Raw genomic sequence first — 22,776 nt, 5'->3', positions numbered from 1 at the left:
CAACCTCCAAGCTCCCAAAACCGAGTGGCCCACATGCCCACGTCCGAGCTTCCGACAATGGCACGGCCACTTCCCAAGCGCCAGCGAGCAATGGTTTCTGATCCGATGCACAGGCTTACTTTTGGTAGTGAAGAAAACGCATGGTGGCCATGGCTGTAGCCTCTGAGCGGAATGCTCCTCAGCTCTGGTCGGAACTCGGGAATCTGTGAAGACGTGTGTGCGGGAGCTTTTGGGCATTACTTGTAGCAGAAGCCAGCCAACCCATACTTCTGGTGGAGACCTGCTACACTAGTACCTACAACCCCTACCCCAAAAGTATGGTTTTAGAAAGGAGGGTCCAACTGCTGTACATTTCAATGTTCAGTGGTTACTGTCAGGAGAATGAAACACTAGATAAAGTTGTGTGTAATACTGGAAAGCACTAGTCACTCTGCTAGAGTCCCCCTTTGCAGTAATTCTCATACAAATTGGACCCCTTGATGGTATTGGGGCCCCATTGCAGTGCATTAGAGGAGCTCAGCAAAACTACTGGGGGCGTTTGTGCTTTTGGATTCCAAAAAAGTACGAACAAATGTAAATGCAGCTCTGGGAGTGACTAGAGTATAAATCATGATGTAACTCAAATTCAAAGCTACTCATGTTATGGATAGATGTAAAACACAAAGCTTTGCTTTAAATGAGCTAAAGATTGAATAGAGTCCCGAGTAAAACAAAAAACATTAAAAGAAATCACATTATCTGCAAACTAGAATGGAAAGAAGTGTCAGGCGCGGCGGCGAGTGGTGCACACTTACCTATACGAGAACACTGTTTAAAGAAAACAAAAAGAAAGCCTTCAGTGGATACAGACCTCGCCATATGGCTACAGCAGAAGTACAGAAGTCTAACCCTCCGGAATGAGATTACCCAAGTAAATGAAGGTTCGTCATCGCATGGCGAAAAATCCTGCAACTTTGTGTTTCGATTCATCACCACTTTAAAGATAGCAGCTTGCTGTCAATGAATTTAAAGCCTTTTCTTTGTAATTATAGGTTAAAAACCCATACAGACCACAGGGTACATCCACTCCCATGTTACATGTATATTTTGTTGCAGATTCACTGCAAATTTCACCCCTGCCACATTCAAGGGGTATTCCCATCTGGGACTTCCATGGGATATTTCCATAAACGTCTTAGGGAAACAGCAGAGGTTGCCATTTCTGTAATGGACATTTATGCAAGTTCCAGAAGCTGTGTAGTGCAGCCTGCTCAGCTGTTTCCATAAATTCGGAGCAGACCACAGCATTTAGCTCGGACAGGGGTGGTGAGGGCCCAAATTTGACATAGCTGTGCATCTCAGAAGTGGATATGCGATAAAAGTCCCAGATGGGAAAAATATACATCTTTAAGAGTGTCGTCACACTTGGCCCATTTTCGGCAATCAGTTTTGGTGCGGAGCCACATCAAAATCCACGTTACCCGGGAATTTTCATGCTTATTTCAGCCCCTCATTTGAAAAAGTGAAACGAGCAAAGAAAATCTGCAGCACTGACCTGCTGAGGATTCACATTATGCAGCACGTCAATTCCGCAGGAGATTCCACACAGATTTTTCCGCGCCATGAGGATGGGATTTTTTTTTTTTTTTAAATCGCATCGACATAACTTGTATTGTAAATGCTGCAAATTTTACCTTGCGCAAAATAAGCAGCATGCACCCTACTTGTAAACATAGAAGTGGTGAAACCTGCTGCATGTCCGCAACTGTGTAAGAAAGCTATGCATCGGAGAAGCCACAGGATACCAGTTTCTGCTCAGAAAACGGCAGCAGCATGTGGAGGAGACTTGCAGAATCCGCTTGTCTTGTATCATGAACCACTGCGGATTTCACCTGCAGAAAATATGCTGTGTGGCGAATCCCCCCTTATACTTCTCACGGCTGCGGGTTTGGTACAGTTACAACCACTGTAGACAGTCCTCCGTGAGCCGAACCCTCGGGACTCCCTGCACTGACACGTTTTGTAACAAACTAGACAGGACAAAAACAAATCCATGGAGTATTTCTAGGCCTGTCTGGAGAGTTAACGGTTGTGAAAAAACCCCTCAGCTGTGAGAAGCGCTGAGTCTGTACACGGTTTTTAGGCTTTGACTGCTCTTTTTCACTGACAGTAAGTAGTCTTGCATAGGAGAAGGAAACACAATGTATATTTAATAGTTGCAGAACGTTTCACTATATGATTATTAACTGGTTCAACCCTTAAAACGGAATCTGTCAGGTCCTACAAGTACCATAAACTAAGTCTTTGGGCTCATAGGACAGGGGGTCACTGAGCCAAGGAGTGAGCTTTTTATACTTGCATGTCTTTTTTCCTTCCTTCGTTGTCCTCCTGCAAAACCGCAGCTCGGTCCATGCATCGAGCTCATCTCTGCAGTCAGCAAGCATGCACAGAAAGCAGAGAGGAGTCCAATGCATGGACCAAGCAGCAGGACAGCGAAGGAATGGGGAGACAGAAATATAAAAACACAGCCCCCTGGGCCCGACTGTCCCGTGTCCTATGAGCCCATAAACTTACTTCATGGTGCTCACAGAACCCGACGGGTTCTTTTTAAGGCTGGAATCACACATGCAGTTTTTGAGCTAATGAGTGGATTCAAAAGGAAACAAAAGTAAAGGATGGACTTCTACTTCTTCCTGCTGGACCCACTTCTGGCTTTGACAAAACACTGCATCGAAGCCGAGCACAAGAAAACAGCACCAGGATGAAATTAATTCTTCATTAATGATCCAAAAATGTCCTAAAAAATTACTATACAGAGATCCACACGGATACTAAAAGCAGAAGCTTCGCATGCTCCACACCACTAATAAGGAATTCATTTTATCCTGGTGATGGGTCTTTGCGCTGGTGTTGTAAACATTTGCCATTAAAGCGGATGTCTGGTTACAAAGTCATATTTAAAATTAATGCCAAACGACTGAAAATAAAACTAAGGGCACTTACCCGTCCTCAGCCCAGCGATCAAGTGCTGCAGCCCCGCTTTCCTTCTAGTCTCCGTTGAAAGCAGAAGTCAGGTGACCATGGCGTACCGATCAGAGGCCGCAATATCACCATTCAGAACTCCTGGCATCATGGCACTCAAGAGAATGGCATGCAGCAGTCACCTGACTTCCGCTGTCAGAGACCGGAGGAATCGCAAAGCTGGATCGCCGGGGCTGATGACTGGTCTGTGTTTTATTGCTTTCAGTCATTTGGTACTAAAATATGACTTTGTAACTGGAAAACCCCTTTAAATGGTGGTTCTCCCTGCACAGGAGTACATGCAAGGACTTGAGCTTACAAGATGCAGCGAGCAAATGGCGCTTCAAAAACCTGCATGTGCGTTTCCAGCCTCAGTGAAACCCCTATGGACATGCACGCTCTACAGACGCAAACCCTGGGAAAGCATTGTCTTTTTCCAGACCTATTTCTAGGCAGAGCTGGTACTAAGAATGTGACGTAACCCTGAGCTGATTACACATCCATATCACAGAACAGAAGCCACTGTACACGGGCCACGTGGTTTGCAGCCGCCTAGGCTCCTCTATATAGGGACTGAGACGATTAGTCGGAAACAAAGTGACAGTAAAACAAGTTCTGACAGTAACAGCGATGGACAAAATGACCGGTAAATAGATTCATGTTCAGTCCTCCCAATTTTTTGGATTTAGTTTTTTTTTATTTAACAGAAATTTGAGAAATGATGAAGAGAGTCCATTGACTGCGGGGGAGGAGGGTGCAGGGGAAGAGTGAATTTATCGAGTTACTGAGCTTGCGTTTTTCTTACCTTTGGATTTTGCAATAGATCACATTCTCTATAAATAAAAGAATATGTTGACAGTTTTAGGCAGGAAGATAGGAGTTGTCAATGAAAAAAGTTCCTAACCTCCATGCTGAGAATGACACTGAATATAACCATATAAAACAGTTAGAAAATCCCTGTCTACACATAAGCAGCTAAGAAATAAAACTCTGAACATATTCAGGTCCAAGGTCATGCACATGGAAAGGATCATGCAAAAAATTAGAGTCATGCAAGAAAGTCTAACGCTGGAATTTTTCTTTTTTTTATTAAACACGTTTTTCTAACCCTTTTCACATGGAGAGCGGGAATAGAAAAAAAAACAAAAATACATCAATAACAGGGAAACACGACCGTGTCCTTACCTTTAAAATAACCGCCAAAAACAGACTCCCCGCCTTTCCCGTTACCTGAGATACAAAATATCATCAAACACCTTTAGTCGTCTTATTACACAAGCGGGCAGAGAAATACAGAACTCTGTGCTGATTAATTCTGTAGATATATTCACTAGTAGCTGATATACCCAGCCTCGCCCGAGTTGATTTGATAGAGGTGTTTACGTGTTGTTCGCACGGAAAATTTTTATGAAGTCTAGGATACTTTAGAGGAACCGAGGAATAAAATATGTATACACACAGAGGAGCGTTAGATTATTGTCAAGCTGCATGTACGGATGTCCCTCTGCAGAATGTGCCAACCCTCCCACTCTCCTCATTAAGGATCTAAAGAATGCTCACACCAAATTTCACACCTGTATGACACCGGGAAGTTATATTACATAGGGGTGCACTTACTTTTGCAATTAGCATTGAATAATCGAGTTGTGACCCCTTTAATTTTCCTATTTAGGAGCTAATGAATGGTTGTGCCAAATTTCATGTTTGTTTGACATCGGGAAGTTACATTACACAGGGGTGCCAATACTTTTGCACTTAGCGTTGAATTTTTGAGTTGTAACCCCTTTAATTTTCCCATTTAGGACCTAAAGAATGCTCCTGCCAAATTTCAGGTTCGTACAACATCGGGAAGTTAGAGAATTAGTGGCGAGTCAGTCAGTGAGTGAGGGCTTTCATTATATATGGGGTCCAACCATTCCCAAGAACAGAGGTCCCCAATGAATGAGGTCACGGTCAAGCACATGCACCACCACTCCGATGATTGCAATTGGACTGCCATAGATTGTTGAGTTCAAGCGCTTGGCTATCTCTGGCAGTCCCACTGAAAAGAATGGAACGGTGATGTGCCTGCTCAGCTGCAGCAAGAACCTTCAGGAACCTGGTCTTAGGTCTGGTGGGGGCCCCAATGGATGAAATCCCCAGAGAATTCAAAAGTTGTCTTCTAACCCGTACAGTAACTTTTAACTCTAAAGGCACCTTTATGTGGGATGACTGAGGCACATAAGCGCCCAACAGCCGTCCCATGGACTACTGCCTATGTGACCCGTGACGTCAGTAGGTCTTTGGCCCTGGTGACATCCCATTTACAAAATCACATGGGCTTCTAATTTAAGCCCTGACCCATTTACAGGACATCACTGATGTCTGCTGCAAAACATGCTATTGGCTGCAGTGCTCACATGGATAAATAACCAAGGTAAGCACTGCAGAAAATGTACATAATAGACTGGCCTGGAGGACTCAAGTGTAGTTTGCTGTGTTCTTCCCCCATCATCACCAATAATTCTTGAAACTGGAAAACTCTTTAATAGGATGCCAAGAGCTAAGCTTTATCCCTAATATTCTAGCCGCTGCAAACGTTTGAAGTGAAGTCCTACATATGTCATCGGCAGTGAAAGTGTTAACTGATACTGATACTATATTATATCCAGGACCCTCGCCCCATCACATAACCACTTCCACATTACCTTCACTGAAGTCACCACCTTGGATCATAAAGCTTTTCACAACTCGATGGAAGGTGGAACCCTTATACCACAACTTTTTTCCTGTTACTTTTCCGATTCCTTTCTCACCTAGGAGGGTAAAAAGAGGAGAAACCATCAGCGACGGCCCGGGTGTGTGGGATGGTGCACAGGGTGCGACTCGGATCACATACATACGTTTCTCGGTCGTTACTTCTAAGATCTGAGGAGGCAAAAAAAAAAAGAAACCTGCTCATATCTGGACAACAACTGGGATAAACCGCATTCACCTACCTGTACATAAGCACAGGAAGTTTGTGCAAGTCTTTGGGCAGACATCAGAGAAGAGCTGAAATACAATTCGGCCAACTGTGGGAAGAAAAGAAAAGACTGATATAATATTATACCTTCAGGCTGCTGTTCTGTCGTCTGTGGAAACTGCACATCTACTCCCACCAGAAGCTTAGTTTACTGATCTGCCTTCCTCACCCCCATACTTTACACTGCAGCTCTGCTTGTTCAGACTGGCTCAACAGGAAGCAGATTTTTAATGACACGTTCCCTTCTCCAGTCACATCCAAAGCAAAATCCAGAATGCTACTGAATTCCTGATAGAAGACAGCGCACTATGGAAGCTCGGATGACAGACTGCAGTGTGTTTTCAAGGGCTTCACATAGAATATGAAGCGCTGAGGGAGAAATCGGCGATACTCAGCTGGGATCTGCCTGTCTAACCGCTCTGGACGAGCGCTAATAACTAGCAGCGACGTCACTCGCTCGTACGGTCGTTTAGAAGACAGTAGTCTCTTGTAAATGTAGCATTAGCTAGTGTTAATTGTAGCAAGCCAGCTAATGTAGTGAACGTTCCCTGCAGTCCTATGCAAGACCACCGATAACACAGTGATAACTCCGAGTACAGACAGCAGTGGTAGAGACTCTCCGGATCACACTGCTTGCTGCTTGTGCTGCGGAGAGAAATCAGTCACCAGCAGGAGCAGCGAGTGACGAGACCAGACTATCTATCTATTGATGGTAATTACTGACTGGTGTGCTAGTCAACTCAAAAATCACAATCAGATCACATATCATGTGAACATCCTCACCCCAAATATCACAGATCCATAACTTGGTGCAAAAACATGTGTGGGCAAATTTCCATGTGGGCAATTTTCCTGTGGGCATTCATGGCCATGGGCTTTTTCTATGGGCATTTTTCATGGAACTGTGATGTCTAACCCTGCCCATAGAAGTCTAGGGAGAGGAAGGAACTCACAAGAATGTGGAGCTAATGGAAAGTTGTTTACTATGTTCTAGCTACCGAAATCACATCTGCACTGCTATACACTATTCTGCATGATGCTGCTTTTTGTGTTAGGGGACAGAATCTGCAATTTTCTCCATGTGCAGGGAACAAAAGACAACATAGCAGCAGTCTACAGCCACTAGCACAGAAAGAACTGAGAATTAGAGATTAAGCCTGCAGAGGGAAAACTGGAGAAAAATGCAGGATACAAGTCATGTAATGGCCAGATAGAGTGTTATTCCTCATGTATAAATGACAACTTATTCTGAAAAGTCAGGTATGCTTTAAAGGGGTTGTGCTCTTGTAAGCCATTAACCCTTTCCAATCAAGTGTCAGACCTCGTCCAACATTGACATTTCCCATCATAGGTCCGCTGTCAGAAACAGGTGTTGGACCTCTTCCAACACTATGCAGAAGAGAGTTGTGATGTCGGAGCTTTCTTCTATATATGTATATTACAGTATGCAGGCGAGAGATCAGACATCGCAGTTCCCTTCTGTATATGCGCATTACAGTATGCAGAGGAGAGCTACGATGTTGCAGCTCTCCTCTGCAGTGTGTATATTGTACATATCCAGAAGAGATGCGATATCGCTTTGGTGGTCTGTGCGATATCGCTGCGTTTTCTTGCGGCAGTATTGCGATTTTGCGTAGCTACAAAAGTTGCACATGTTGCTACAAAGTTAGGTGCTTTTCGGGGGCTGGGGGGGGGGGGCATTAAAATATAAGCCCTACCTTGCAAATAAGCCCTAGCTGCGTTTAAAAAAAACAAAAAAACCCCACATGCATCACCTAAGAATCGCTGTCAGCTCCACCGTATCTTCTTCCTGGTCCCCGGCAGTTGTTTTCAAGCATTTCTTCTGGTCAGGGATTGGAAAATCCCTGCCTGCAGGAAGCTCTACGGCGCTCAGCCAATCACAGGCAGCGCTTTCCGGAGGTGGGGATTTTCCAATCCCTGACCAGAAGAGATGCTTGAAAACAAATCCCGGGGACCAGGGAGAAGACACAGCGGAGCTGACAGCGCTTTTTAGGTGATGTATGTGGGTTTTTTATGCAGCTAGGGCTTATTTTAAAGCTTTGACAGTAGGATTTCCTACTATCTAGGTTGCATTGCACCGTGCGAAAACTGCGTTTTCATGTGAAGCGATGCAACGCAAAGGAAGGGTCCATAGGAAAACATGGGCTACAAAATATCGCAAATCGCAGCTGTATAGAGCATGCCGCGATTTTATAGTCTCGCAATGTCACAGGCTACAAAACATCGCTTGTGTGGAAGAACCTATAGGCAAGCATGGGCTCTACATACATGCCACTTGTCACGCTGCGAGAAAAATCGCCCATGTGGAAGTGGCCTAATTCCAAGGAATCCACAACGTGCTTTCCCACCCAAAATAAATAAGTGCTGGGAAGGATGCGGGTAGCAGGGAAATTGGATTAGAAAGGGTTAAAGGCCGATCCTTAGAATAGGTCATTCGTAGGTCCATCAACAAGGACCCCCTGGCGATCATCTGTTCGCTGTGCCAGTGTGCTTCTACACGAAGCTGATGTGTAAGAAACAGGCAGCTCTGTTCACACTGTAGTGGCCAAGCTTGGTATTGCAGGCCAGGTTCCCATTGAAATGAATGGGAACTTGGCTTGCAATATAATATAGGCCATTAATAGTTAACAATCCCTTTAAAAATAGTGCTTTGCTTTAGAGAGAATTTCCCTTTTAAAAAGCTCGATGGCAATCACTAGTAAAATAGCCACAAGTGCCTCATCTAGCTTCTCTTGAAATCTGAATCTCCTTATCTATGCAGCAATATGCAGGAACACAGCGATGCAGAAGAGGTAGGTTATTAAAGAAAAAGTCTGGGAAAGATGAGCGACGCACGTTGTGAGAATTGCAGTGATGGCCTTAAGGGTCCTCAGTCCATTTTCATAAAAATGGCCCAAAAGAACTTGAGAAGACAACTCCTATTAACCACACCTAATCCAGGTTTGCATTAGCTGATAGCAGAGAGGGATAGATTGCATAAAAGTACACAGCTTTTAGGTGCGGCATCACTTTAAATCAACAGATTTCCTTTCCCTTACAAGGCATTATCTACAATCCATGTATTGTCTGCATGCGTCGCTGCTCCGGCCCTACTATGGAACCATGACAAGGAGCCGCTTGTTCAGCTGAAGGCACCTCATAGTGTCCTCTTTCATACACAGGAGGAAGTACAATGACCGATCAGCCGCTGACGGGAGATTGTACCACGCCATGACTACAGTGCTGGGTACTAAGTTGATGATTAGAAAAAGTTACAGGGAAGCCATATTTTATTTTTTCATAGTTTTCTACTTTTTCTATATGCACAAGGAAAATCGGTCTATGACCTATAATGTACAGTATGTATGAAACCCCTCCGTACAAACATATGGCGTTAGAGGGGGGTAGGGAACTCTTCATGGGATACTACTGCCGGCGTACTACGGCTTCAGATCTGGCACACAGCCAAACTGAAATGTTCCCTCTTACACAATCAGGATTATTTCACCCAATTCTGGTTTTGCCGGTTTATTTGCGTATACATTTGTCCGGGTTTGAGAATCAATTTTGGCAAATTTAGAAAATACAAATGGGTGTATTTGTTGTAGGATATGGACTGGAGAATATTACGCTGGGACGTTAGTGAATATATATATATATCCGGATCCCTTCGTTCTAGAAGAAAACAGCTATACATCCACTGAAAAGGCCGTATTCACAGAGTCGATAACGAGTTGCTCTGGGGATTCTCAGCACGACTCACATCGCACAGCACACGTTCACCCCGTGCGTGCGAGACGCCACACATTGCAAGTCCTGTCATTGTGCAAGACTCTCACGAAAATAGGACCTACCGCTGTAAATGAACCCATTAGAAATGTGTTATTACTACGTGCGAGTTCTGTGCGTCCTGCAAACACCCAGAACTCGCATGTTTTTAATCGCCCGTACGAATACAGCCTTGGGGAAGTTTCACAGGGTGATCATGATATTACCACGAGAAAACTGAGTCAAAATGGTGTCTTTTTTCCTGCGATTTTGGAGCACCAGCGCTGCTTTTTCTCACAAAAACATCAGTGCCGCTTGCGATTATCTTGCGCAAAAGTCAATAGGACTTTTTAATGTTAAAAATCGCAAGTTCGTGCGTTGTGATGCCAAAAAAAGGAGGCTCCATAGGAAAACATGAGAAATAAAAAACAAACAAACAAAAAAACGCAAATTGCAGAACGATAGGACATGCCGCAATTTTTTTTCTCGCAGCATCACATTAGCGAAAACATTGCAAATGTGAAGAAAATCATTGGTTTTATAATTCTGCGTTTTTACTCATTCTCGCATCACGTGATTATTTCGCCCATGCAAAATCGGCCTTAGTCAAACAAGATGTGAACATAGGGGTAACTTAGTGGGGGAAGCTGATGACTGCGTCCTCCATAGATACACAGGATAGAAGCCCGCAGGACTTACAATACGGGCGCAGCCTGTAAATGTGTGTAATAGGAGGGTACTGCAACATAGGGAAACCAGAGGCGGAGCCTTCTATAGATTATTAAGGGCTGCAACCTCGAAGACCTTACAGTTATTTTTCTACTAAAGCCATTTATTCCCTTATCTAAAAAGTAGCGCATTAATGTCTGATCACTGGGGTCCGACCGCTAGGAACCCTAGTGATCGCAGGAACTGTGCAGTCCAAGTAGCGGCCATGTGAATGGAGTGGACGGAGCGCGCGTTAGATTATCGCTCCATTCACTTCTATGGGACAAGGGAGATTGACAAACGTATTGCCCTCCTTCATGCCGATGAAGTGGCAGTCAAGCATGCGCACAGCTGTTCCATTCCATGGATCGGTGGGGATCCCGGCAGTCGGACTTGTGGATAGGGGATAAATGTATTCCATGGGAGAACTTTAAGTCTTCGTTCCCATCTATAGGTCAGAGCGGCTGCACATCTAACACATTAATGTACACGTAAACCCTAACTGCGCCAATACATTACAAGCAGAAGCACGTGGCTCATAAATCTCCAAGTCTCTTTTTCTATTTCGATCCCAGCATGGCTTACATGCACAGAGGCATTCATTTTTTGGATGTGCAGACCTTGTGTTTGTGGAGCCCTGGCTGCCTCCAGTTGTGTTGGCGCTCCTTTCACCCATCTACCCCATGACGTTCTAATTTAACTCTGCAGCCTGGTATCCTACTTTCCCTGAAGGCTCAGGCCTAAAGAGAGGTATCTGTTAAAGGTGGGAAACCCATCTTTCCCAAGTCATTTTTTGTCTCAAAGTATTTTATTAAGTTTTCAATTTTAACAGTAAGATATATTCTGAAATGTCCCCACGCAGGGGGTCTTAAATAACAAGTTTGTGATCAAAATGTAAAACTTTTTTTTTTTTTTGAGAATAATTGTGAGTTCTCTGGTACAAGTTTACATGTATTTGAAAATATAACATTTGTTAACAAAATGAACAATTGTGAGTCCACACTGGCTGATCGTGTTTGTGAATTTGTTTTGTTTGCGAGTTGTCTCTCTCCCCCCCTCCATCCCTTCCCCCTCTCGCTTATTATACCTTATGTTGCAGTATGTCTTTAAAGGGGTGGTCTCGCGAAAGCAAGTGGGTCTATACACTTCTGTATGGCCATATTAATGCACTTTGTAATATACATCGTGCATTAAATATGAGCCATACAGAAGTTATTCACTTACCTGCTCCGTTGCTAGCGTCCCCGTCGCCATGGTTCCGTCTAATTTCGGTGTCTTCTTGCCTTTTTAGACGCGCTTGCGCAGATCCGTCTTCTCCCTTCTTCTCCCTTCGGCTCCGCTCGGCATTTTGGCTCCGCCCCCTTGTACGCATCATCGCGTAGCTCCGCCCCATGACGTGTGCCGGTTCCAGCCTCCTGATTGGCTGGAATCGGCACATGACGGGGGGCGGAGCTACGCGATGACGCGAAAAGGGGGCGGAGCCAAAACGCCGATGCTTCCAAGACCAGCCGAAGGGAGAAGATGCATCTGCGCAAGCGCGTCTAAAAAAGCAAGAAGACACCGAAGTTAGACGGAACCATGGCAACGGGGACGCTAGCAACGGAGCAGGTAAGTGAATAACTTCTGTATGGCTCATATTTAATGCACGATGTATATTACAAAGTGCATTAATATGGCCATACAGAAGTGTATAGACCCACTTGCTTTCGCGAGACAACCCCTTTAACCTTTTACTTAAGTACGTATCCCTGTTCTTGGGATTGGTCGGTCTCTCTTCCTAAATTTTTTGCCAGGGCATTTGTTCTCTGTGGAGTTGTTTTTTTTTAAGGTTACCTCTGTCCTTAGGCTGTGGGGTTATTCCTTTCTTGCTTTTCTTCCTTTTATGCACTAAGTTTCCCAAGTCATTTTAATCAGAGCCTGGCATCCTTCTACCCGGAATCAATTTAAGGCTCAGGCCCAAAAGACAGGTATCCGTTAGTACTACGACTAGAGATGAGCGAGTATACTCGCTAAGGCACATTACTCGAGCGAGTAGTGCCTTAGCCGAGTATCTCCCCGCTCGTCTCTAAAGATTTGGGGGCTTGCGGGGGGCGGGGAGGAACGGAGGGGGACCTTTCTCTCCCTCCCGCTCCCCACCGCAACTCACCTGTCACCCGTGCCGGCCCCCGAATCTTTAGAGACGAGCGGGGAGATACTCGGCTAAGGCACTACTCGCTCGCGTAATGTGCCTTAGCGAGTATACTCACTTATCTCTAACTAGGACCCATTCATAAGCATGGTCACCTGGACATTGGCGGATGGGCACACATGTTTTGATCAAAATATGTGCTAAGAACCTTATATTTTTATGTGGTTAGTATATATAATGGTTAGACATTTTTATTCAGATATTAAATGTGTACTGAGTGCCGAGACAGGTGTTTGTGCTTCAGCAAACTTGTGTCTGATGAGCACAGCTCCATACGGTGCTCTCCATCTGCTACACCTGAATTTGTGCCCTATGAAAATGCAAGCGTTTCCTCTTTACGTGGTTCAGGTGAGCCCAATTGGGCATTTTCTTAATATAGAGGGGCATTAGGCTGGGCAACCCTTTTAGAAGCCAGATCAGAACACATCTCCCACTTCATGCCCTGAACCTTATGGGACACCGATAATGCTCCCTGCAAGCACTCAGCCCAGGTAGCAGTACCGGTGACAGCTGATCACAGATAGAAGGAAGCCAGCAACAACCCCCTTATCAGCAAGGTAAAATAAAAGGTTCTGCAAAACATGGCAGATAACGGCGTGAGTTGATAGTGTAGTGTGCGGTCCTGTTCAGCCTCTGTGACATTATACTGTACATATGTCTCTATGACAGCGGAGATCTATAGGAACAAGCAGGCATAACAGATGGTAAAAAACAAAGAATAAGATAACATGTGTCTCTCAAGCTGCTGCAAGATTGCAACCCCATAGCTACAATAGTTGGGAGTTGTAGTTTTGCAACAGCTGTAAAGTGACGTGTTGTTGACTGCTGGTCCGAGACAAGCAGACAGAAAAACAGATCAAAAAAGTTTCCACACAGACAAGACAAGTGGCTGGACTTGTACTTACTGGGTTCCCTGTTAATCTCCACCTCAAAGAAGCACTGGGGACGAGCCTTCTCTGCCATCCTGCGCCTCCGACACGACCTTCACGGAAGAAAGCAGATTATCAGCACTGCAAAGTGTAAAAAGCAGAACTTCCTCCTGTGGGAACCATCGTCATCTCACAACTCAGCCAGCTAAAGTGGGTAGATGAGGCTCCTCCCGCAGGTACCAGTAGGGGGAGCCATCTCACAGGTGAAAGAGACCTATAAGGGCTTAGAGGGATTGTGCAGTCCTATCTGGACGATGGCCATAACGGAGCGCTCCGCACTACGCAGCTTCCGTAACTCTGAGTTTGCAAACAGTGCAGCACAGGGAATTCTACTCTTCCCATAAGGCGGGCTCACTCGGCTGTAAACGCAAAACGCCGCAGCCCCCCCCCCCCCAGCGTTTTACAGCTGTGAACCTGGCCTTGACCCTCCATGTGGCCACGCTTGGTGGTGTGATTGCACCGCGCATGAGCACGTACTCACGCAGGAAATCCTGCGCCATACATCTGGTGTTTTCCGTTCAGATTTTTTGCGCCGTCGCTTGGCAAAGACCTGTATAGCTGCAGCCCATACGCAATGTAATTGTGTATAGGCTGCGGGTATATATGTGACAAGAGAGAAACAATGGTCTCTTCTCGTGTATGTATGCGAAAAATAGAACATACTGCATTCTGTTTTGTGCTCGCGGATTAGGAAATTCTGACACGCAAATGTGAGCGGAATTGCATAAGGTGACGTAATTGTTTGCCTACGAGCTACCGCGTATCGCACGGGTGTATAGAGCCCGGCCTAATGAGGGTGTATTCAGACGACCGTATCAGGAAAACACTGTGGGGGACCGCATATGGCAGCGAGCGCATTGCACATGACCGCGTATCTCACGCATACAGACATGCGCAGTGCGACGCTGTTTTTTTAAAATTCCCCGCTGTTTCATAGTGGGGTTGTATATGAAAACGCCGCCCATATGTAATGAATTGTGTATAGACAGAGTTGCGTACACTGCCAAACAACAGTATTGGGCTTCCGCAGAGAGATACAGCGTGCTGCGATCTACTTCTCATACGTATCGACCCGCAGGGTTTACACTCTAATGTGAACGCATCAATGATAATCTATTTACTTTCACGGACTCCATTCACCGCGGCCGGAATAAGAGCCAAAAACCACAGTCGTGTGAATGAGCCCCACTGGAGAGCTGCAGGCATAACGCACCTCGCTGTGCTACTTTGTTTGCGTGACTCATTGACTTCTATGGGAGTTAGGGAAACAGCGAGGTGCAGCCGAGGTTCGGCCATCTTGTAACCAGCGGTGATGGATGGGAGCGACCCTTTAACCATCGTATAATGGAACGTTCTGCAGCTTTCTAATAGGCTTTGCGTCTCAAGACCTCCGCTTGCTGTAAGTGAATGTGGACATTCTGGTTTACATCCAAAAGCTGAAAACTCATCATGACTTCTCACAGCTGAGAGCTTGTTACAATTGTTTTCAGTCTAGACAATCCTCTGTAGAGTCGGCTCACACGGCTGTATTGTAATATGCTGTGACCCAAAAAAAAAAACACAGCGTTTTACCGACATATGGAACTGCGTATCCTTGTGTTTTACTCGCGTATGCCTCCGCATGTACGGCGTATTTTACGCGTGCCGTCCTGCACTCGCTTCCAGGTTTCTTCTTCAATTTCCTTCTCTTGTCTCCTAGCACATATGCAATGTAATCTGGTATGCGCTGCATTTTGGAAGCACCCATAGAGGACAACAGGCGTAATATGTGCGTAATATGCGGTAAGAAAAAACATCCTGCGCTCTCTTTCCGCGCACATCTTTCGCAGATATACACAAGTGTGCGCGGAACAATGAGAATCAATGCACTTTCCATGACGCCATTTACCGCGTGTTATGCATGCATACATGGTGCGTGTAAAACGCAGCCGCAAATACGTTTGTTTGAGCCCGGCCTGAGTTATACAGCCTGGAGTTCACAACGGATACAGTGTAACCAATGATTAGGACACAGGTAAAGGCCGGGCTCACAAGAGCGTAATATTACGGCGTATTACGATGTACGTGAGGGTGATATACGTTATTCGCAGGCAATCAAATACATTGCCTTATGCTTTTTCACTCATATCTGCATGCAGGAATGGCGTAATACACAAAAGCAAGAAATGACGCAGCATGTTCTATTTTGCTGTGTACTACGAGCGAGAATCCATTGTTCTCTATAGGCACATAATCAACACAAGGTATTGCGTATGGGGCGGTGTATGTACACGCCGCTGTGAAGCGACAGCGCGGGAAACGTAAACAGAAAAAAAAAGGAAGACTGCACATGACAGCGCGCGCGAGATTAGCTGTCGTGCGCAGAACAATATCAGTGACATATGCAGTGATAAGCCCGGCTCCGCAGCAGTAAAGCCCTGTGTGAATCACACATGGTTTTACGCAGACGGCTGTATGAGAGCGGCTAAACGGCGACAATTATTATTCAGCGAGAAGTATTATATTCGGTCAGGATGGATCTTCCCATTCACTGACAACAAGCAGAGAGAGCGGCAGAGCTCATGGATGTCCTTTACGGAGGAGCGCTGGAGGTTGGCATTTGTGGCCTCCGGTCCGGCTACCAGCCAGGACTCTGCATGCTTGTGGGACGCGTCCGGCCGGCAGCATGGAGGAAATCCCCCTCTAACTTCACATGCTGCTCTAAAGAACTAGATCCAGCGTACGTCACCATAAGGGACATCCCAAATATCAGATGAGGGCTGGACGAAGAAGGGTCACCTATAGACACCCCAGCTGCTATACAGTCTACAAGAGCATACATGGCAAACTGCACTCAGCTAACATAAGCCAGTCTGTAAGACCATAGAATGTATATATGGGAGAGGACTCTATATAGGACATATGGAGAACAGAGGAATGCATGAGAAATCACTGAACTGTATGGGGTACATATGGGTAACACAAGGATATGTAGGGGGTATGGGACTGTAGAGTGTACATATGGGTAACACAAGGATATGTAGGGGGTATGGGACTGTAGAGTGTACATATGGGTAACACAAGGATATGTAGGGGGTATGGGACTGTATAGTGTACATATGGGTAACACAAGGATATGTAGGGGGTATGGGACTGTAGAGTGTACATATGGGTAACACTAGGATATGTAGGGGGTATGGGACTGTAGAGTGTACATATGGGTAACACAAGGATATGTAGGGGGTATGGGACTGTATAGTGTACATATGGGTAACACAAGGATATGTAGGGGGTATGGGACTGTAGAGTGTACATATGGGTAACACAAGGATATGTAGGGGGTATGGGACTGTATAGTGTACATATGGGTAACACAAGGATATGTAGGGGGTATGGGACTGTATAGTGTACATATGGGTAACACAAGCATATGTACGGGGTATGGGAAGGTACAGTGTACATATGGGTAACACAAGGATATGTAGGGGGTATGGGACTGTAGAGTGTACATATGGGTAACACAAGGATATGTAGGGGGTATGGGACTGTAGAGTGTACATATGGGTAACACAAGGATATGTAGGGGGTATGGGACTGTATAGTGTACATATGGGTAACACTAGGATATGTAGGGGGTATGGGACTGTAGAGTGTACATATGGGTAACACAAGGATATGTAGGGGGTATGGGACTGTAGAGTGTACATATGGGTAACACTAGGATATGTAGGGGGTATGGGACTGTAGAGTGTACATATGGGTAACACAAGGATATGTAGGGGGTATGGGACTGTAGAGTGTACATATGGGTAACACAAGGATATGTAGGGGGTATGGGACTGTAGAGTGTACATATGGGTAACACAAGGATATGTAGGGGGTATGGGACTGTATAGTGTACATATGGGTAACACAAGGATATGTAGGGGGTATGGGACTGTATAGTGTACATATGGGTAACACAAGGATATGTAGGGGGTATGGGACTGTATAGTGTACATATGGGTAACACAAGGATATGTAGGGGGTATGGGACTGTATAGTGTACATATGGGTAACACAAGGATATGTAGGGGGTATGGGACTGTATAGTGTACATATGGCATGAAGAATTAGAGGAGTGTATAGTATCTATATGGGACATATCAGGATGTATGAGCAGTTACAAATCTGTACAGTGAGCATCCGATGCATATATGGATGTGAAGGTATAATGTACGGGGAATTATACAGTGTACATATGGATAACAGGGATATATGAGGGACTATAGGACTGTATATGTGGAACATATGAGGATGTATGGGGAATTATACATTGCCCATTTGGTGCATACATGGAAGTGAATAGTGTATATATATGGGGATATATGAGGGATTACAGGACTGCAGTGTACATATGGTTAATATTAGGGGGATTACAGAACAGTATGGTGTACATGTGTATGAGGATACGTGAGGGATGATATAAGTGTATAGTGTACATATAGATACGGCGCCTGGCGTCAGATGACTCTGCTGTACTCGTGAGGTGCTGCCAGCTCTCTGGGATTGGTATCTTTATGGCTATTATACTGCATGCTGAGGAAGATGTCAGTCACGGCGGGGAGCGCCACCTCATGGAGACCCCAAACCTGTTCCCCACTGGGAGCTGCTGCTTCACTGTCCGTACAGAAAAACTACACAACATAAGTGACTAGCAGAATCAGCAGGGCTGTCCGAGGGGGACATGACAGCAGTGAGAGCATGCCCGCAGCGCTGAGAGCACGCTCTGCCTCAAGCTCCGGCCATTCATCATTACTGGGGCACAGCTGAGAGCGCTCCGAGTGTTTGCTGCGCCCCGTCCTTAAGCAGGGCTGACCTACTCTCCAACGCACGGCGAGGGCCCATCCACGCGGCCGCATGGGAAAAGCATGTTTTTACGCCAAAAACCATATGAAAACCAGCCTTTCTTGGACTCGCAGGCTTCCAGCGCAAACGTTTCACTACATTTAGCAACGCCTACATTTCCCTGCGTTGCTTTGTGAGATTGAAAACCGCAGCCCGCGGCGCCTCCGTCCCGCAAATGAAACGCATAGAAACGCATATATTTTTCAACATTGCAATCAATGGAAAACGTACGGCATCAAAAAGGGAGCAAAACAGATCAAAGCGTAAAAAACCACAAAAAACAACATGTACCGCGCATTTCACAACGCGAATGTGTGCTTAGAAATGCATGCATGTTTACGTGTTTCTTTCTTGCGCACGTTTCTCGCCTGCGTGAAAGAGCCGGCGAGGACGGGTCTGTCTATAGCGCTGGAACGGATGCGGAAGCTGTAGGCAGGTACTAGCCGACCATCGCTGCTGTGCTGTACACAGGAGGAGCGGCGCTCAGTGAACGGAGTGCGCCAGGGAGAACGCTCCGCCACGCTTGCCAGTATTCACAGTAGGCAGGCCGTCCTTTATAGATAAACGACGGCCTGATTTCACGGACCGACGCGGCGCCAGACAAATGATGTTCAGGTCTGCATGGGAGATCCGATGAGCGATTTGCGCAGTAATTACGCCGTATTTACGGGGCTTTAGAACCACGCAGAAGTTAGGAGGCGCCTCGGTGACGCGACCAACACGGTGGGTTTACGTAAACAGGTTGCACCACGATTGACCTTCATCACTCTCCACCGTTCTCCATATTACTGGGGCTGGCCACACCCACCCGCAGTAACACCGCGCCATTCATCTCAATGGGCTGCTGGAAATACACTGACCACTGGTCTCCTACCCTGAACTCCACTGAGGTCAGACCGGACGCGCCTCCATATTTACGGATTACGCAGTATGTTTGTGTTCATCGCGGCATTAACCGCAGTAAAACGCCGCCATTGATCTCATCGGGCCTCGCAGACCAGCGCTCGAATGCTGCATTTCTAACGCTGCTTTTTTCACGCATTCATCACCCGTCACCATGACGAGCGGCTTAACAAAACGCTGTAAAATGCTGTAACCTGCATTCGAAAAAAACCAGCGTGAAATTGCGGTAAACGCTGCGGTATGGCGCGGTGCTCTCTGCACGCACGTGTGAGCGGCCTTGGTGGAAATGCTGCGGAAATCTGAGGCGCAATTCGTATTGAAAACCAAGTCAAAATCTGCGCCATTGTTGCGGATCTGCATTTCACCCGTTCGGGCGGCGGCGAGCTCTGCAGACGATTGTGAGTCATTTTTTGATGCGGAAATTATTCCGATTTTGCAGTAGATTTTCTGAAGACGAAAATTCGCAGCATTTACGCTAAACGCACCCCAAACGCATGGATACGTTTATCACACGGGCACGGGCGTATTTCTGCGCACATTTTCAGGATGAGCGTAACGTATTTGGACGCACATTTAAAAAAACAAATCCCGCAGGCCTCCCGTCTTGGATTTCAATGGCCAGCTAAGCTTAATATGAGCCAACGGGGGCGGAATACGGCGCTGCGGGGGTGTTTTTTGCACAACCGAAATGCGGGCCCAAAAAAACGGATGTACGACCGAACCCATAACAATTAAAGAGATCCATCCACCGCGTGCCGTTAGTGCAGTTTACACGTAAGACACAGCGCAGAAGTGTTACAGGCGAACCGGGCGTTTACACGCCCGACAGTCACAAGAAAGCGCAATTGTGCGGGCAACAATCGGTCTCCGTAAAAGTACCCCATACCGACCCCTCAGCCCCCGGTGTGTATGGAGCATATAGGGCTGTATACAGCGAGGGGCACTACAGCACTGTGACGAGGGTGTATATATATATATATATATATACACATGCGGTGTGACGTGTATTTACCCCTCAGCCCCGGGTGCTGGGTGTGTATGGAGCATATAGGGCTGTATACAGTGAGGGCCACTACAGCACTGTGACGAGTATATATATACGTGCGGTGTGACGTGTATTTACCCCTCTGCCGGGTGTGTATGGAGCATATAGGGCTGTATACAGCGAGGGCCACTACAGCACTGTGACGAGGGTATATATATATACGTGCGGTGTGACGTGTATTTACCCCTCAGCCCCGGGTGCTGGGTGTGTATGGAGTATATAGGGCTGTATACAGTGAGGGCCACTACAGCACTGTGACGAGGGTATATATATATACGTGCGGTGTGACGTGTATTTACCCCTCAGCGTCTCATTCACCGTCCGGTTTCCTCCTCCTCGATGTCCTTACTCCGCAAGAGGGGCGGAGCGTCAGGGGTCCTCCGCCGCACGGAGAGCTGGGAGTAGAGCCGTCCGAGGGGCTGCCCGCTGTGAACGCCTGTCTGCAGCCATGCACTGGGAGAGATACTAGAGATACCAGTGTGTGAACAGTAGGGGGAATCTGTGATAGCCAGATGAACTACAACTCCCAGCATGCCTTGCGGCCTAATGAATGAGCACAGAGTATGAGTAATGCATGTTTTTAGGTCGGATGCTGATAGGATCTCATTAACAGAATTTACTGCGAGCTGCAGAATGCTGATAATTACAGTCATAACGACCTACTCAAATACTGATGGCCTAAAATAAAATCACGGCGCGCCTGGTTTTTCTTCTGACTGATACTGGAAAAAAATTGCCCTACTTTTGCAGACTGTCCAGGAATTTCAGGATGGTTGGCGACCCTGAAGGTGCCCGGTGACCCGTAAGGTGGCAAGAGAATAGAAACCATTGATTTCAATGAGTTCGTTCACATTTACGTATTTTGTGTCCGCGTTTCGGTTGCGCGAGACAAAATAGAGCATGTTTTATTTTTCTGCATATATGCGCACCAAAGCCCCCCGTAGAAGTCAGTGCGGGTGCGTGATATGCGAGGAGATGCGTGAAACTGCGTAATGGCCAGGGAAAAGAACACACTAATTAAAGTTAATTAGCCATTTCAATCAGATCAGCGCGTTTTTGTTTGTCGCACAGAAATGAACATGTCCTGCGGGGGCAAAAAAGGCGTCGAAATACACCGATGCACACGCAAAAAAAGGCTCGTTCAGTGCGCAAAAATGTGCAGACGCTCGTGTGAAGGAGGCCTAAATGCTGGGAGGGTTAGGGGGGATTTTGGCTACTGTTGCGAATTTAGTGTGGATTTCGGCCCCTCCATTAAAGTCTATTGTCCACAATCCAAAACATATCCGGCACTGTCTGTGAGGCCTCATTGATTTCAATGGCAGCGGTATATCGTGATTAATTAATTGCGTTAACTAGCGCCTGTGTGAGAGAGGCCTGAGATATGAAAGCTGCGCTGTGATTGGTTGCTATGACAACAGATATTCTCTTACTCCGCTTCCATCACGCTGTGGTTCCGGTCTACGTTTCTCTGGCCACCCTATATTAATTAGGGGCTTTTCATATTTCGGCTGCGCTCTCGCCTCCGTGTCTCTGGCACGGCCCACCTGTGACATTACTGGTACCGTGCCAGTTATTTACTGACATGTAGTGCCGATGGGTTCAGTGACGCGGCTCTCAGCGCATTGGAAGAACTTCTGACAGTTCGTAAGTCGCCAGACCAGGATGTGACTGCACTATGGAGCGGCCTGTATCCGGCATCTCATCCGCAGTGTACACATAATTATACGCTTCATCTGCCTGGAACACAGAACACCTGCAAGGTGGCAGTGTGGGCATTCTGCCCAAAGCCAATGTAGCTGCCGCATGGCAGGGTGGAAGCTGGACCCCCACCAGTCCAAAATGCACAGACATTGGCGCTCCACGATGGTGCTTGGAGGGTTTGCTGTGCAGGACTCTAGAAAGGCTGGATGACAAACTTACGAATTTGTCATTCAACACCTTAAAGGGGTTGTCCCGCGGCAGCAAGTGGGTCTATACACTTCTGTATGGCCATATTAATGCACTTTGTAATGTACATTGTGCATTAATTATGAGCCATACAGAAGTTATCAGAAGTTATTCACTTACCTGCTCCGTTGCTAGCGTCCTCGTCTCCATGGTGCCGTCTAATTTTCAGCGTCTAATCGCCAGATTAGACGCGCTTGCGCAGTCCGGTCTTCTGCTTTTCTGGATGGGGCCGCTCGTGCCGGAGAGCGGCTCCTTGTAGCTCCGCCCCGTCACGTGCCGATTCCAGCCAATCAGGAGGCTGGAATCGGCAATGGACGGCACAGAAGCCCTGCGGTCCACCGAGGGAGAAGATCCCGGTGGCCATCTTCAACCGGTAAGTAAGAAGTCACTGGAGCGCGGGGATTAAGGTAAGCGCTGT

At 46.5% G+C, this 22,776-nt stretch overlaps 1 protein-coding gene across 1 annotated transcript in view; it reads right to left on the bottom strand.

Moving 5' to 3' along the window:
- NKTR (natural killer cell triggering receptor) overlaps positions 1–20,796 on the bottom strand; it is a 54,889-nt gene extending 34,093 nt beyond the window's left edge. Inside the window, exons 1-5 of the mRNA XM_066584850.1 lie at positions 20,711–20,796; positions 13,574–13,650; positions 5,979–6,053; positions 5,688–5,795; positions 4,186–4,230 (exon numbers count right to left, since the gene is read on the bottom strand). Of these exons, the coding sequence (XP_066440947.1) occupies positions 4,186–4,230; positions 5,688–5,795; positions 5,979–6,053; positions 13,574–13,631 (286 nt within the window). The 5' untranslated portion in view covers positions 13,632–13,650; positions 20,711–20,796. The remainder of the gene's footprint in view (positions 1–4,185; positions 4,231–5,687; positions 5,796–5,978; positions 6,054–13,573; positions 13,651–20,710) is intronic.
- Between the last annotated feature and the right edge of the window lie 1,980 nt (positions 20,797–22,776).

Source organism: Eleutherodactylus coqui, chromosome 12 (assembly GCF_035609145.1).
Source record: "Eleutherodactylus coqui strain aEleCoq1 chromosome 12, aEleCoq1.hap1, whole genome shotgun sequence".
NCBI lineage: Eukaryota > Metazoa > Chordata > Amphibia > Anura > Eleutherodactylidae > Eleutherodactylus > Eleutherodactylus coqui.
This window is presented reverse-complemented; position numbering and strand designations above follow the sequence as displayed.